General features: G+C 30.7%; 2 protein-coding genes and 1 long non-coding RNA gene across 3 annotated transcripts; 1 reads left to right on the top strand and 2 right to left on the bottom strand.

Annotated features, from left to right (window-relative positions):
- The first annotated feature begins 48 nt into the window (after positions 1-48).
- LOC121175298 (uncharacterized) lies at positions 49-2,146 on the top strand. Its single transcript, XR_005892559.1, has 4 exons — positions 49-354; positions 469-574; positions 857-986; positions 1,270-2,146. It is a non-coding gene; the product is annotated as an uncharacterized lncRNA (long non-coding RNA).
- Positions 2,147-2,920: 774 nt separating this feature from the next.
- Positions 2,921-5,673, bottom strand: LOC100797904 (phospholipase A2 homolog 3-like). Its single transcript, NM_001254447.3, has 4 exons — positions 5,356-5,673; positions 5,219-5,261; positions 5,003-5,128; positions 2,921-3,399 (listed from the first exon to the last, which is right to left on the bottom strand). The coding sequence occupies exons 1-4, from the start codon at positions 5,482-5,484 to the stop codon at positions 3,224-3,226; spliced, it is 474 nt and encodes a 157-aa protein (NP_001241376.1). The 5' UTR covers positions 5,485-5,673; the 3' UTR covers positions 2,921-3,223.
- Positions 5,674-11,620: 5,947 nt separating this feature from the next.
- Positions 11,621-16,258, bottom strand: LOC100786243 (sodium transporter HKT1). Its single transcript, XM_003517570.5, has 3 exons — positions 15,105-16,258; positions 12,258-12,470; positions 11,621-12,174 (listed from the first exon to the last, which is right to left on the bottom strand). The coding sequence occupies exons 1-3, from the start codon at positions 16,256-16,258 to the stop codon at positions 11,967-11,969; spliced, it is 1,575 nt and encodes a 524-aa protein (XP_003517618.3). The 3' UTR covers positions 11,621-11,966.
- Positions 16,259-16,525: the final 267 nt, after the last annotated feature.

Genomic DNA, 16,525 nt, shown 5'->3' with positions numbered 1-16,525 from the left:
GATTATCTGATCCTCATTTGACTGTTACTACGAAGGATTACAAAATAATGAGAGAGGCGCTTAGAGAGTATTAAAAAAAATTATGCTGAATTAATTATGATCCATATAGTTATCTATCCATATAATTATATGATCCATCCAAATGTTATGCGGCTAAGGAGGTCTGGAATGTTTTAATCCCAGATGCTGTTCGTGCAGGCTTTTTTCATCAAGAATTTGGCCCCTGGTTGATGTCTAACTTACTGTCCAAGTTGAAGTGTAATGGACGTAGCGTCTCTGAGTTTTGTTGTTGCCATAGTCCATAGATTACATTTGGAAGAACAGGAACTGCAGAATTTTCCAAGTCAAGTTATTGTACAAAATTTTTCACCTCTTAATAAAAATATTTTTACTTTTAAGTTTCTTAACCTATATTCTTAACATACTGTTTAACTTTTGCGGACTAAGAAAATATTAATTCATTAATAGGTTATGGTACAAACCCTCAACTTTGTTCAAGGATATCCCCAACCCAACAACAGCATATCAATTAATTTGAAACCTGAACCTGAACCAGAACCAAAACACTCAATACGTAAGTACACTCGTTAATTATATTAATTTCAATATGTCTCTTGACTCTTGAAGTATTTGGGCTGTTTCAACATTCCAAAAATTGCAAGCAATTTGTGTTTTTTATTTTTCCTAGCCAGTGCAAAGAGAAACCGGGATTCTTCTTCATCGAGTCCCTGGAGAGACCTTGTAGATAATCCCATGCATTGGCGTGATTTCCGTGAAAGCAAACGCAATGGATTGGTAGTGACTCATGATGACTTATCACTTTTTTGCCTATCTTTCTCTTTTTTGACTAATTTAGGTAAAACCAAGGCACCCTGATTTCAAACGCAAGGATGGACATTCTCTCTGGCTTAGCAAGGATAATGAACGGGTTTTACCTAAACTGAAAGGACTTCAATTTGATGTTCCAGATTCTATATCCAAAAAAGGTCTGTCAGTATAAATAACTTTTCTTAGATCATAAAAAGACCTTCATGTGCATCATAGATGGTCTTATTTGAGATGCATGATAGAGTTGGTGCAAACAGATTCTCAGTCAGATTGGGTTCATATCTAATTCAAAAATTCATATTTGGGGAGATGCTCTCCCATTTTTATGTTTACTCAATTTGTCATGTTTGTTTTGCCTCTGCAACATGAGATTCCTTATGCTCCTACTTCCATTTCTGCATCATATTTTGTTTTAAAGTACACATGTCTCAACTTGTTTAGGTGGAGGTGAGTCCTGGAATGATTTGGTGCAAAATCCAGATAACTGGTGGGATAATAGATTAAATAAGGTAATCCCATTTTCTGTTCTGTCCTTGTGTTCTTAAATCTTTACAAGTTTAATATTACTTTATTAGATTTTCTGTATTGAGTTAGTAGTTCATTTCGCAAGTTCTGTTTTTGTGATATTTTTATAAAACTTGGTATCTCAACCAATCGGCTACTTAGCATTTGACTTGCAATCTTTACCAAGGCAGATATAGATATATTAGCTAGGTAGCTGCTTCAGATGTGAAAATGCATTTATCATCAGACCAGAATTTCTGTTACTCCTGTACATCCTTATTCCGCATATGAGGGAAAGTATTTTTGCTCAATTGATGGTGGATTTCATGTTCCTAATATGAAAGTGCATTTTGGAATATGGTTTTTTTTTCACGAGCACTTTTATTTTCTCTGTGAGCCATATGTGCAACGTGCAAGTCTTGGCTCTGTTAGAAAATGGCAAAGCTTGTTGAACGATTGTTAATTCAAAAAAGTCGTATAAGTATATGTGGTGGTACTAGGAACGCGGGAAGCACCCTAAATATTGATTTGTACGTGCCATTTGCTAATGAGGAGCATGAAAACTTTATTGTGGATTTCATGTTTCAAAATTTATGGCTTCCTTGCCTCTTCATCGTCATCTTGTCTTTGGTGATGCTCATAAGAAATGTGGGAAATTTGTTGCATGTTAATAAATTCTGTCATTCGATTGTTCGAGACGCGCTGTACCGCAGTAGTAATTATGTCTCCCAAATCAATGTCTTTTGAGTGCATTTGATTTGTTAGAAAATGTATGACTAGGTATACTTATTTCGTCAAAAAAATACTTATTTTATGTTTTGGACAGTTTGTTTCATGGATTATTTCTTTAATCTTTGAAATATTTTTTCTCATCCGACTATATTTATATTTTATAACCCCATAAGAATAAATTTTTTCAATTCCATATTTCTAAGAATAAATTAATAATCTGTGAAACAAATGCTCCCTTGAGTTTTAAAGTAATCTTGACACAAGACAAATCAAAAGATGGAGTTCTTGATATTTGATAAAAGTATAAAAATGTTACTCAGAGATACTTTTTCTGAACTGGGATTGAGTTCTAGTAAAAAGGACTAGTTTTTTAAAATGTGATTTTTTTTTCTCTTTATTTGTGTCTTGAATATAGTTGTCTCCAAAAATAAATGTGGAAAATAAATTTTGTTATTTGTACATGATCATTTAAATTAGAACAATATGATTTGGGTGAATTTTAATTTTAATTTTTAGGGAAATCCGAATTGAACCAACATGAAATTTGAGTTGGCTGAGTCTGGTTAAAATATATTTATATTTCAAAAAGCACCAAACAAATTGTTAGAAAAAGAAGTTATATCTGTATTGATTAGAAGAACAGAATTTTGAATGTTCATATTCATATTCAAATTTACTTTTTAATATGGAGTTGGCTTATCCATGCTTGCTTTTATTTGTTGAAAGTTTATACAGATAAAAATAATTACCATTCAGAACTGAAAAGGGAATCTTATAAAAGCCAAACTAATTCCATCACGTGGAAAACGGAAGAAACAGAGAAAATGTGTAAGTAGCAGGTAGGAGATCAAAAGAATGACAGAATTTACTTTGAATAGAAATCAATGAATAGAGAGGAATGGTACCAAAACACTCTTTTCAATATTGTTTTGAAGACTCTTTATAAATGGTTTATGCCTTATGCTTGTTTTAGATTAGTCTTCTTTTTTAATAATCAAGCGTGAGACATGATGTAATAATAAGAGTGTGGTAAAAGAGTGCATTGATGTGAATAAATAAAGCATTGGAGTTTGATTAATTTGGTAAGAGAATTACTCAAAACAATAGGAAGAAGAATCATTTTCTTTCTTGAGACTTGAGTGGCAGACAACATTACTCTCTATGGCTTGTGGAGAACTCTTCCAGCCAGTAAAGCAGCTTCCATCACAACATGTATAACTTCAATAACATCATCCGCATCGCACGTGTTTCCTTTGAATGTAGGAGCCCTCGAGTTCTTAAAGTTATTCATACAGTTTATGAATGTTTGACTGCACTCTTGGCTTAGGTAGTCATCTGCATAACACCACCATTAATCAATAGTTAACATGGTTACCATAAGTACCCCTATCCAGCTCTTTTTTGTTTCTTAACCCTCCGATTCATCAGGGAAAAGAGATTCTGTTTAATTTGGAGTTTGATCGAGATGTAAATAAAGTCTGACCAAAAATTATTTCCGATCGAACTCAGGTAGTATTCAAACGATTCAACCTTAACTTCAACATATTACCCAATTGTGCGCAGGCACTTGATTCTATTAAGCTCTGTTTAGATCCACCCATATAATTCTATAACCTTATTCAAAACGCAAAATTCGATTTTATTGTTCAATAACTTAAGAAGTCTACCATATTTAAGTATTCGCCAAAATAGTACTTCAATAAACTTTTTTGTGAGTACAAAGTAGTTATTATCACAAACATGTCCTCTTAAATGCATATTCTTTGAGTGAAGGAGAAGGGATGCAATTAAGTTGGCTAAGGAATCTCCGTTACAAACTTACCAAGGTCAGAATTACTCATCCAAAAATGAAGTAATTAGATGAAGGGTCGAGATTCTATTGCATTTGGCACACAATCAACGTGGGAGTACATGACTTTTCAATTATTACACTAAATGGACATCATATCAATCACCCTTCGTAGTTACACAAGAATAATGTTCATTAGTGCATATTAACTCAACACTTCATCTTCTAACAATAACTCACAACCCTTTATTTTCTAATTATTACTATTTCTAACATAAACTTCATGGCATATACTGGACACATTAGCATACTGGTCAAGTAATTTAGTGAAGGAATCCCTAGCAGCCAACTACCCTCTTTATTTCGTTTTAGTTTAAGACTTTAAAAAGGATTCCATGCACTAAACTGCTTTAGAACATTGGTTTGTAAAAAGTTTTGCATATTTTCCTTTTCTTCTAATGTAGCGTTTGAGTTTTTTTCTTATGAGTGAAGCGTTTCTAATTAATTTCTATAAAAACTCTACTTTTTGGGATTTTACTTGATTGGAAAAAGCTATTTTAAAATGGAAAATACTTAACATACATTCATTTTCACCACATTCCCCCCCCCCCCTCTCTCTCTCTCTATATATACCTTTTCTATTACTCCCTTTACTTGTTTTCTTTCTTCTTATCTGTCTCTTCTTTGCTACTCAATCCACCCAAAAATGGTGTGGACATTTAAAATTGTGTTTAACCCACTCTCTCCTTTTAGAAAAAGAGAAGCTAAAAAAGAAACTAGACTAAACACTACCTTACTACCTAAATCCCTGTGTTTCTCAATTTTCAACCACTCCAACCTAACGATTTTCTAAGCCACGTGCTTGCAACAGCAAAGTGCACTGACTGATCCAGTATTTGTTTCAATGGTCTATTACCATTAAATCTAAATTAGTGAAAACTTGAGTTGTGTGTTTTATAGGAAGACTTATACAAAATAAATGACAATCATCCTATCAAAATAAAGACAAACACAGTACAAAAAAAAGAAACGAATTGAAGATCTGGGACCTGTTACCAAAAGAATTCAATTCCGATCCACGCCACCCACTAATCAATTTCTCATCCAAATTTTTTTTTTATATTGTAAGATAAGATATATAGAACTCACTGTTTTTGGCTGACACACATTGATCATGCTTCATACAACAAGCGTCAAGGCCATCACAAGGTCTTTCCCCAGGGCATCCACTATACAAAAGTCCACAGTACTTGCCATATCTCAATAATGGAGGAACTGTCATTAGCCCCCATGCCATGGTAAACAAATTAAACCTTAATCCAGTCAGCTAAATCTTCAAAAATAATAGTAGAATTAGACATGTACCTGAGCAGAAACTTGACTCGCATTGTCTACTGCACTCTTTGCTCTGCAGAAATATGAAAAGTACTAATTCTATATATATGTTACTTAAAAGTTTTCATGTGTTTGGAATTGGATAATTTAATTAAGCAAGAAGTTACCACAGAGACAGCGACTCCAGTGGTTTCAGCTCCTATGTTGAGGGCACAGGCAGGAGTGGATAACAAGTTAAAGGCAAAAGTACAATAAAAGAGGAGAAGAACATACTTGAGTTGGGGGGTTGGAACCATGTTTTGTAGGACAAGGAGATGAATCTTAAGTTTGTGAAACTTGGTTTTGCTTACAGGCTCTGATTTATAGGATGAGACAAGGAGTGAGTGAGTGAGTGGTGTTGGATTCAGAACAAAGTTTTCAACACATGACAGACACAGCTCAGAGAGAAAGAGTGGAGGGTTGGTGGTTTGTTTTCTAGTGTCTCGTGACTGTATTGTTGTCATTATTTTAATCTATGCTTTCCTAGCACTTGTTATTACAAACTTTAATGCATTGCAAGCCAATTATACAAATTTTCAAGATCAATACGTTGTTGAAGTCTTATATTGTTTTAAAAAATGTTTCATTATATTATAATATTGTAAAGAAAAGTAAAGGCAGTAAAAATGTCAAGAATTTTTTCACATAAATAATTTTAAAAAAATATTATTTACCCAAATCACACAAACAAACCATTATTTATATTTATGATACAAATGATCGTTCATAGGTCATAAATCAATTTCCCCAAACTCATTTCTCACGTGTTATTTTTTATTTAGTATCGACAAGTTGTGAAGAATAGAAACTTAAGGTATTGTGTGGGTCGTCCTATCTCTACTTATCCACATTGCAAGTTATACAAAGAAAACTTGCTTTTACCTGCAGGCTCAAGCCAACAACAAACGTATGTTATATTATTTGTATTTGTAAAATTTTGTTATATTAATTTAAATTTAAATATTTTACTTCAATTGAATTTGTTTCTATATTTTTAATCTTTTTTGATTGTTTGTTACTTGCACTTTTTTATTATCATTTGTATTTTTCCACTTATTTTTAATAAGCTAAATATTTTTATTAAACTAAATTTTGAAAATAAAATAAAATTAATTTTGTCATTAACTTAAATTTTTTATTTAAAAATTGACTTTTAAAATTTTATTCAATGTTACTCTCTCCCGAGAGATTCACAATATTTGATATGTATAAATATTTGATGAACATTCACAATGTTATTATCAAACATCTAGAGTGTGAAAATTTTTTTATAAAAAATATAACTTTTTATAAGATTTATGATATGATAAAAAAATAAATATGTAAAAAACAAAATATGTTAATAAGTAGGTAAAAAAAATATAACGATTGAGTTTGGTATATATTCGGTTATAAAATTTATTTTCTGATTTAATCTATTTAAAAGTTTAACTTGGTCAATTAATCAATTTAAACATGTATTTTATATTTAAGTTTTTACATAAGTGTACATAAGTTATATTCTTTTAAATTCATATATATAAATTAGTAAACTAAAAAATTAAAACAAAAAACACTCGATTTTTTAAAAGAAGTTGTAACAAAAAAATAAAAAACAATTTAAGAAAAACAAAAACAAACACATAATTTTTTTAAAAACAAAGGGTAACAAAAATTTAGAAAACTATTTTAAAAAATAAAAGAACTCAAATAAATAAATAAACAAAAAAACATTCTAACCTAGTTTTTTTTAAAAAAATATTTTTTAATAACAAAATACATATGAATGAAAAAAGTACTTATGTTTTTAAAAGCATTTTTTAATAAAATAAGTATTTTTTTATAATCTAATATAAGTATTTTACGTTGATTTATCTAGCTCTAAACTCTTTTATGCATGATACTACTTTGATATCAAACATCCTCCAAATAAATATGTATTTAATGTGAGCTTGACTAACGCTAAATAATAAATAACACGTCGTGAAATTGGTTCCACGAAATCAATTCCATAATATAAAATTGAAAAGAAAAAAAAAGATGAAAAATCAGTTTGGAAGAAACCGATTTCTCATTTATGAACAATAATATGTATCATGAATATAAATAATAATTGACTTGTATCATTTGAATAAATAATATTTTTTTTTGTATTATTTATGTAAAAAATTCACAATGTCAATACATGACATTTAAGAGGTTTGAGACAAATATAGTATTATCAAATATGTATCCCTTGAAACCACTACAATCTGGTGTCAAGATCAAGTTACATACCGTGTTGTGTTTCTCATATGTTAAAGACGTACAACAACACCTTAATACATGATATAGAGCCAACAAGATTATACACACATAGACGAATAGCCAACGGGAACCAATGCTAAGAAGAGGTGTGTAAAGATTGTCAAAGGATGTCTTGTATAAGTAGAGTTGAATTGAATGACCCATCTCAATTCATGATTAGACAAAGTTTGAGAATTGTTAAAAGAATCATTGAGCTTTTGGGTGTTGCGTTCTCTTTCTCTTACTCCTCTAGTATGAACATTTTTTTAATTCTATTTTAATTAATTCAAGAAAATAAAATTCTACTTGATTTTATGAAAATCTCTAATCTAAGTATCACGTGGAATTTACATCAATTCTCATATTAGAAACCAAGTTTTATATGAGATAAACAAACAATTTTTTTTATTTCTTTAAAAATATCTTCTTTAGGATACAATCATGTTTGATTGAGACAAAATTAAACGCTAAATGTGAACAGCAGCCATAATTTGAATCAACCATTTATCATCAGTAGTTTTACATTCTAATGAGAGAAAACGTGAGAAAAGAATTGTTCCTTATAGGTAAATGTCTTGAACGAATAAACAAACACATGCTAAAGAGTGATGTATATATAAGTAGCAATGAGGGATAATGTCTTTAATTTTTCATTAAAAAATTATAGGCTGGTATTCATAATTTCAGTTTATGCCTTTTCTAATTTTCCTCTTTCTAAATCTACAATGTGTATTTAGTGTTTTTGTTTTTGTTTTTTTATTTAAAAAAAGGGTTATATCACAAGATAAATATTGTATACTATAATTTAGTGCGCGCTTCAAATTTATGTTATTTATAAAAATAACTTATTGTCAATATTTCATTAGAAAACTTTAAAAAAATTAATTATTAAAAATCAAGGAAATCAAGACGTGCACTTAATGAGGCGATAACCATTTTTGTTAAGACTACTTTTGCCAAAAATAAATTACTTTAATATATAGATAGTGTCTGCTATTATTTTGTAGGACTATAAGAAACCTGTAAGTAATTCTTTCTACCATATCTGATGGGACTATAAGAAGAAACCTGTAAGTAATTCTTTCTACCATATCCGATGTGGACACTCTACCAATTATTCGGGAATTCTCATCTTTTATTGTATGTCCTAGAAAATTTCCAAACATGCATGCAAGAGACAAGTTACCTAAAAATATCTAATTGGATATGATGGATACATATATAAACTTATAAATAGAATAAGATTTAAAGCTTTTGAAGTTTGAATCCACTGTCCATCATGATATCAATTAACGGAGCTTGTTTGTTAATTATATTGTTGGTGGTTGCCTAAATATATCGAAATCCATGCATGTGTCCAACATGTGAATGGTAGGGATCGAGCTTAATTAATTTGGTCAGGAAATATGGGAAGAATATATATAATTTATATATACTAGGGATAGAAAATACTCTGTGCCTCTTTACATATTTCAAATAAATAGAAAAAATTAAAGTTAAAAAATAAAAAATAACTAACAATATGTTTAGCCGAAACAACCTCCTGCATAAAAATAAACTCATGACTTTTGAGCAAGTCATTGCAAATTAAAGGCATATTATCAAAAGCTGGAAAGGGAAATTGCTGTTGCTCCCAATCATCCCACCAGGTGGAGAAGACCCGATGGGTGCAGGATTAAAATCAACATTGATGCCTCAGTCAAGCGACAAATTTTTACGTACTGGCATGGGAATGGTAGCTCCAGACCATGAAGGTAATGTGCTTGGTGCTGCAACTTGTTTTGAGGAGAGTGTTTTCGAGCCAAGAATTGCAGAACCTCTTTGTCTCAGATGGGCAATACAATTATCCTCAGATTTCTGCTTTGCAAACGTGGAATTTGAATCAGATTGTCTACAGCTAGTAAATGAGATGTGGAAAAGAGCTGAGTCTGCTAGGAGTTATTTTGGAGGATTAGTAGATGACTGCATGTAAGTCTGCATCAAGTCCAGTTCTTTTTACCAAAAGATCATGTAATATAGTAGCACACGAATTAGCAAATCTTGCTTTTAGTTTAGGAGAGAAATTTTGGATTGATGAGATCCCCTGTCAGTTGGATCCATTAGTTGAATCTGATGTAATTTATTCTGTTATTATGGAATAAAACACCACTTTTCTCTCCTAAAAAAACAAGAAATAATTTTTTTCAACACTCAAAAATTCTAAATTTAAACAATGCCTATTAATGTTACTTGACCCAATTTCACTCCAACACCCATAGTTTTAAAAAATAATTGGACTAACCCATTCAATCATGAACGGGTGGTATAATCAATTTGAGCAACTATTTAGATCAAACATGTCATTAAACTAGTTTGATTCATGCATGTGATTGATCGGTTGAATCAATTAACCAATATTTTTTTAAGATACAAGTTTTAATAAAAATACAATAAAAATGACACACCCAAAAATTAAATTCAAGACCTAAAAATTATTTAATAGATTAATTTTTTATTATACCACCAATGATTAATTAGTGAACTTATGACACATGTATTTATTTATATTTTATTTTATGTACACCCATTCATACGATTCAATTTCCACTGATTTGATTAGTTATCCATCAATTTAGTATTTTGATTAACTTGATGACCGGTACTGCTCACACGTAGGAACACATTACTACTTTGAAGAAAGAAAGTGATGACATGCATGTGACAGCTTATGGGAATTTCGAGCTATATTATGATCTCAAAATCTTTGTTTAAATTTGTTCGTTTATATAAAACAAAACGCCTCTGTAGTAAGGATAATATATAATAACTTCTCATGTTTGATGTGCATCGTGCATTATAGACAGTAGACACACATAAATAAAGTCAGGAAAAGCCAATGATCAATTCAGAAAGAATAAAGATGCATAGACAAAAAACCAGGACTCATTCAGAAATAGCACTTGCTTCCAACAATAGCTTTTTTTTTATCTATGAATGTTTTTGTAAATATGTAATGACGCATCTATCACGGCTGGCGATTTATTGGGCGAAAATTTAGTCACGGTAAGGGATAGTAAGTTGCATATTATGCTGCAGCACTTCATATATTTTGTGTGAACAGTAGTGAGAGAAATAGAATTGATATAGGTCTAGTCATTATTCAACACTTTATGTTATATTTCATGTCATTTGTTTTCCTTGAAATATAAGATTCTTCTGGACTCTAGATAATTATCACAGTTTAGATCAGCTAAATAAAATTTGGTGCATCCTTCACTATTTTCAAAGGATAAGTTTTCATATGCCTTAGGGCAGACTGTCTCATTTGAGCGAAGAGTACTTCCTTTAAAAAAAAATGGTTATATTCACATTTCTTATCCAGATACTAAATTTTGAAGCGATTCTGCCATTCCTTATGTGAATTAAAGGTAATTGAAGGAAATTTATTTTCAACAGCAAAACTAATTTCTTTCAGTTTTTTTAAGTGATTCATTTGGTTTGTAATAGTTAATACTTTTGCATTTTATTAGGTTCACACTTCGGGGCTCATAGAAGATCAAAGAACTGGAGCAGTTGAAGTATATTCTGCAAGTAAAAATCTTGGGGGAGATGCTTTTGGTATATATGGGGACTTGACAAGCACAATACCTTTTTATTAATTTCCACCCATAACCTTTTATATATACTTAGTTTTTGGCAAAGGTTGTATCTTATTTATCATCTATCATCTGAAATCATCAAGGCAAATGGGGTAATGATGGACAAAACATGGGCTGGGCCATGGGGCAGGGTATAATCTGATGCTCGATAAAATGGCTAGTCACATATGTCACCGTTCCAGTATAATTCTTTGCCTAACCACTCTTGGACTTTATGTGTACTATATTTTTTCAAAATATATCAAGAGATTTCTCTTTCCTATGTTTTTATTATGATTTTCATTTATTTGATCGTTTTTGTTGCTTCTGATTCAGTTATATATATATATATATATAAACAGTCCCTCTATTTTGATTGTCAAACCATGGGTGTGACCCAGATAGGATTGCTTAATTAATTGGTTCCGATCAAGCAATCTCCCAGGTCTAAGTGATCAGATCAAACAATGATTTCTTCAACAAATACTATTACAGGGTGGGGACTGGGGACTAAGGAATCAACAAGGTAACTTTTTTTCATTATTTGTCACTTTGCCTTAATGACATATTACTCATATGCTCACATCTATAGATTGTAAACTGACATTTGTCATTGATACATACAGCCACAGGAAGTGCCAAATTAATGTCTATTATATTACTCATGCTCACATCAGCTCCATGGAGTAAACATCTGCGTTAGCGTATGATATATACATATATAGTTTAATTTGCTTTGGTGGCTGAATAAATTTTTGGTAAGTGGTCACTATACTACTGCTGCGTGCAGCTTAAATATGCTCTTATTTTTTTTTTTTTATTTGCTTACTATGTGAATGAAGTTTATGTTGTTAATCTTATACTGGCCAGGAGAGCTTCCATGCTTTGCCACCTTTCATGTTGAATTTCTTGAGCCTCCCAAAGAACATGACCAAGATAAGGATGAACTTGCCTTTGCTACTCCACCTACCCGAGAATCCAACCCATGAATCTTTGCACGTTGCATCAGTTTTCAATTGCCTAGCGCAGCTGTATCCCGTTGAGAACCCTACGTTCCCATAAGCACTGCATATGCATACACATTTTTTTCACTCAATATATATAGTTTTCATTGATTAGTTACTCGAGAAAAGAGGTCAGTTCCTTGCCTGATGACTTCTAAGGTGATGTACAACACATTAAAGTTGAGAGGATCCTCTTTTAAGCTTTTACTCTCAGTGATGCAAATCAGAATAATGAAAATGACCAAGTAAGAGAGCTGAGACAATACAAGACAATCCACTACGCTTTTTTCGTTTCTCTTGTTGACATCCTTTTCGTGCTCTCTTACTGGCAAGAAGGTAGTGTATGGTGGGAGGTACCTGTTAATTGGATCGAGAAATTAATCAAATTAATGATATCAAATAATGTGTCTCCACCGATCGAATTATTAGGTGAGCAGATGTTTGACAGGTGCCTTGTTCATATATCTCTAGAAATATAGTTGATTTCATTCCTGATAATAATGTCAACATTTTTTTCCACCACAGAATTAAGAAATTCAAGATAATTTATGAAATTCCTATATATTACTTCACTCACAATTTTAATCCTAGCTGTTATATATGTGTGCGAGGTCAATCACATCTCATAAATCCTTTTATGAGTAATCATCTCAATACATCACTACTAATTAAAAAAATTATATTTTAGGACAGCAAAACAACGACGATTTCCAATAACCATTTTAGAATATGTGTTTTGTTCCATTTGTAAGTGGATTCACTTATTGCAATTTATGTTTCAAAGCAAGAAAAAAAAAAGAATATATATATATATATATATATATATATAATTGATATCTGATCCTAAATATTCTGCTCCAACTAAAAATAAAATATGTATATTTGCTAACAAGATTTGAACGATACTATTAACACAGATTTATATATAAAATTACACAGGGCAGTAAAGGATGTGACATATACAAGCTAGCTTGTTCAGTATAATTAATTAGTGAAACTTAGTCAAAGAAGTATCGAATGTTCGTTTGACAATAAGAGACGGAGACGAGATGCATTATATATAATACAATCATTAGACAGTTTAAGATTAAAAAAAGAAGCATTATTTCCTATTTATTTATCCATATCGTGACTTTGGGAAAGGACTAGATGGAAAGGATAAATTTGAACATCCAAAATTCTATTCAACACCTATTAAGATATAATAAGATGAAAAAAAATATTAATAAAGTGTTTAAAATAAATATAATTGTCCAATTAAAAAATAGTTAACATATAACAGTAACATGCCACAGCCACAAAGATGGGAAAGAGTTACATGACCGGGAGATGCCACAGTCTCAGAAGTCGATCAATCAAGGAACAAGGGTTGTATATATAAACAAAATATTAGAAAAACAACTGAACAAAAAATAGAAACATGCATGCGGCTATATATTCCTAAAATGTAAAAAAAAAAATCATTTTATCCTTCACATTTGAAAATATACAGTTTTTATTCCACAAATTTAGTTCTAAACTAAAAACAGTTTTGAAAAATATTTTAGTACCGTAGGTACTAAAAATATTTTTTTTATTAGAGAGATTAGAATGATTCCTCAAAATTTTGGGAATACAACCAAATATTCACCCCGATCCAAATTTCAGTGGCTAAAAATATTATTAAATCTTTTTATATTTTTATTAAATTTAATATTTATGCACTATATCGAAATAAAAGTTTTTTCATTGTCAACCAATCAAAATTTATATTAATAAGTATTTAATTAATTCATAAGGTAATTTTTTTAATTAAAAGACAACAAATTTATTATATATAATAATTATGATTGGAAGATAATATAAAAATATTTTACATTTGGATGTATATACTATTTTCTCTTCTTAATTTGTTACATTGCTTTTACTCTCTTCCTTTTATGTTAAAAAAGACAAAGAAAAAGAATAAAAATGTGAAATGTGAAAGTAGTGAAAAAATTTAAAGGTTTGAAAATGTGAATATTAATAATTTTTATATTAAAAAATAAAAGCCAATTCAAGACCCATTTGTTACAACTTTTCATAAAAGAATCATTTTTTAAAATAATTACTTTCAAAAGTTTTCATTGCGATTGATTAAGCTTTCCAAAATAATCAGAAACTGAAAATTCTTTAAAATATTATTAAAGTTAAAATTAATTTGCATAATTTTTCATAAAATCAATTATTTTTTAAAAATATAGTTTTTATTATTGTAAGCAAACTTATTTTTTAAATCATTAAAAAATGGTCACTCTATTACTTTATATATATCAGAATCACTTTTTCAATCTATATCAAATTGGCCATCAATAACTTTTCATACAAGAGAATGTAAAAACATAAGTTATTTGAAAGAAAAATATTGTTTTCACTTCACATTTTCATATATTTTTATAATTTTTTATTTATTTTCATCTCATTATATATATATATATATATATATATATATATATATATATATATATATATATATATATATTAGGTTAAATATGTTTTAATATTCCTTGCTTATAAAGTAATGATTACTTTTAGTCCTGTAAAAAAATAATGGTCTGTTTTTAATCTCTCATTAGTCTCTATTTCCAAAATTGATGGACCAAGGAGAGATAATTTTTTGTAAAAGACAAGAACCAAACACGCTTTCATGAGAGAAAGACACTTTTTTTAAAAAGGGACTAACAACGAATATATGTATATTTCCTGTATTAAAAATAATCACTCTATCACTTTATATCAGAATCACTTTTTCAATCTATCACTTGTATTACGTCACATTTTTTCCTCTTTTTATTAATTTCTCCTCTTCATGTAAAAATCATTGCAAAAGTATGAAGTGAAAATAGCTTTGTTCTAATTGAAATGAAGATTTTTTCATTAGAGGAGTGATATGAATTCTTTACTTAAGTAGTAAGCTTGGCTACCTTGGATGGATGCATGATCTCATGATCCTGAGAGAGAGCAGTGACTTACATCATGACAACGAAGAGTACTAATATGGCTGAAGAGATGGAGGAGAGATCAAAAACAGATTCACCAGCGTGTCTCGCGTTTGTTACTTGAAATAATGACGCCACCACTTTCTCATACACATTCAAACCCTCCATGATTTTGGTTTTCCACTCCAAAGAGCAAAGCATCACAAATTGTATAAGATTGAATCCCAAGACAGTAGCAACCAGGAAGCAACAACGAAGATCAGAGAGCAAATGTTCATAGCCCACATCTATGGAATTCTTCAGCAAGTACGAGAATTCCTCTTTCTTTGTAACTTTTTTCAAAACCATTATCAAAAGCCTCAAGCATGGTGGATACAGGGCGTTACCTAGAAAGACGTGTGGGAGGATTAGGAGGAGAAGCCCCGAATTCTTCTTGAAAACTAACATGTTCTCATTGGTGGGGACAAAACCACAACTAGCAAAAGTGGAAACTACGGTAAACAAAGAAAATGTTACAATCTTGATGCCTTTGTTTTTCAGTACTTGTCTTGCACTCGGTACCAAAGTCATATACAAAGACACAAAACTAAAGCCAACAAATTGAACCATCACAAGGTAACCTAAAACTGCATATGTCAAATAACTAAGACAGTTATACTTGAGTCTATCGCATGATGCAACGTTAATAATATTACTGTCACATGGATTGTTGTTTTCTGAATCCGAGTGAGGAATAGAAAGTACTAAACCAAGCTCTATTTGATTTGCATGATTTGTGGGTGGAAAAGGATTGATGCTAACTTTGTTTTGTAATTTATAACCAGCAAATAGAAGGTCGAGCATGGAAGTGAAAACTTCCCCGCCAAGAAACATGAGAAGGGTGAAGAGAATGAGTTGAGAATTGGAGAAAACCTCCATTTCAACGGCTACCATGCTAGAAGCTGTGGAAGCAGAAACGGAGGTGTAAAAGAGGTCCAAGTCATTGAGCCTAACAGGGTTCCTTGGCTTTGAAACCTTAAGACCCAAGTAACCAACCAGAGAAAGGATCATCAAATAACAAAGTTGAATAAAAAAGGAGTGGAAATGGAAGGCTATCAAACCAGCCAAGAATCGAAGGCTGCGTGAAAAGTACGAGAGTGTACTCTTCATCATTGTATTTAATTCAAGTACAAATAGAAGTACTCCCATGGTGTGTGTGGATAATCCGTCAAATGGGAGCCATTTATATAGCACAATAATTCGCTGCATGTGGCCTAGATTATGCAAAAGGAGGAGAAAAACTAAACCCATTTGATCATATACTAAAAATAATATTTTTAGTAAATAAAATTGATTCAGTTGGAAGGATAAACTTGTATCCCACAAGAATGTAAATTTAAAATCCGTTGCCAATGTAAATACTTTATTAGTTTGTAATATGTAAATATCTTTATAAATATTCAGCAAATCTTAAAT

Source organism: Glycine max, chromosome 1 (genome assembly GCF_000004515.6).
Source record: "Glycine max cultivar Williams 82 chromosome 1, Glycine_max_v4.0, whole genome shotgun sequence".
NCBI lineage: Eukaryota > Viridiplantae > Streptophyta > Magnoliopsida > Fabales > Fabaceae > Glycine > Glycine max.
Note: the sequence above shows the minus strand (reverse complement) of the source record. Positions and strands in the feature narration are given on the sequence as shown.

What these genes read in the sequence shown, in the direction of transcription:
- LOC100797904 (NM_001254447.3), bottom strand. Translation starts at nt 5,484, where the DNA reads ATGGTTCCAACCCCCCAACTCAAGTATGTTCTTCTCCTCTTTTATTGT. An exon ending in CTGGAGTCGCTGTCTCTGTG is followed by an intron (nt 5,262 to 5,355) that starts GTAACTTCTTGC and finishes ATATTTCTGCAG; the next exon opens with AGCAAAGAGTGCAGTAGACA. An exon ending in CGAGTCAAGTTTCTGCTCAG is followed by an intron (nt 5,129 to 5,218) that starts GTACATGTCTAA and finishes GGCTAATGACAG; the next exon opens with TTCCTCCATTATTGAGATAT.
- LOC100786243 (XM_003517570.5), bottom strand. Translation starts at nt 16,258, where the DNA reads ATGGGAGTACTTCTATTTGTACTTGAATTAAATACAATGATGAAGAGT. An exon ending in GTACTCTTCGTTGTCATGAT is followed by an intron (nt 12,471 to 15,104) that starts GTAAGTCACTGC and finishes TCCAATTAACAG; the next exon opens with GTACCTCCCACCATACACTA. An exon ending in ATCACCTTAGAAGTCATCAG is followed by an intron (nt 12,175 to 12,257) that starts GCAAGGAACTGA and finishes ATGCATATGCAG; the next exon opens with TGCTTATGGGAACGTAGGGT.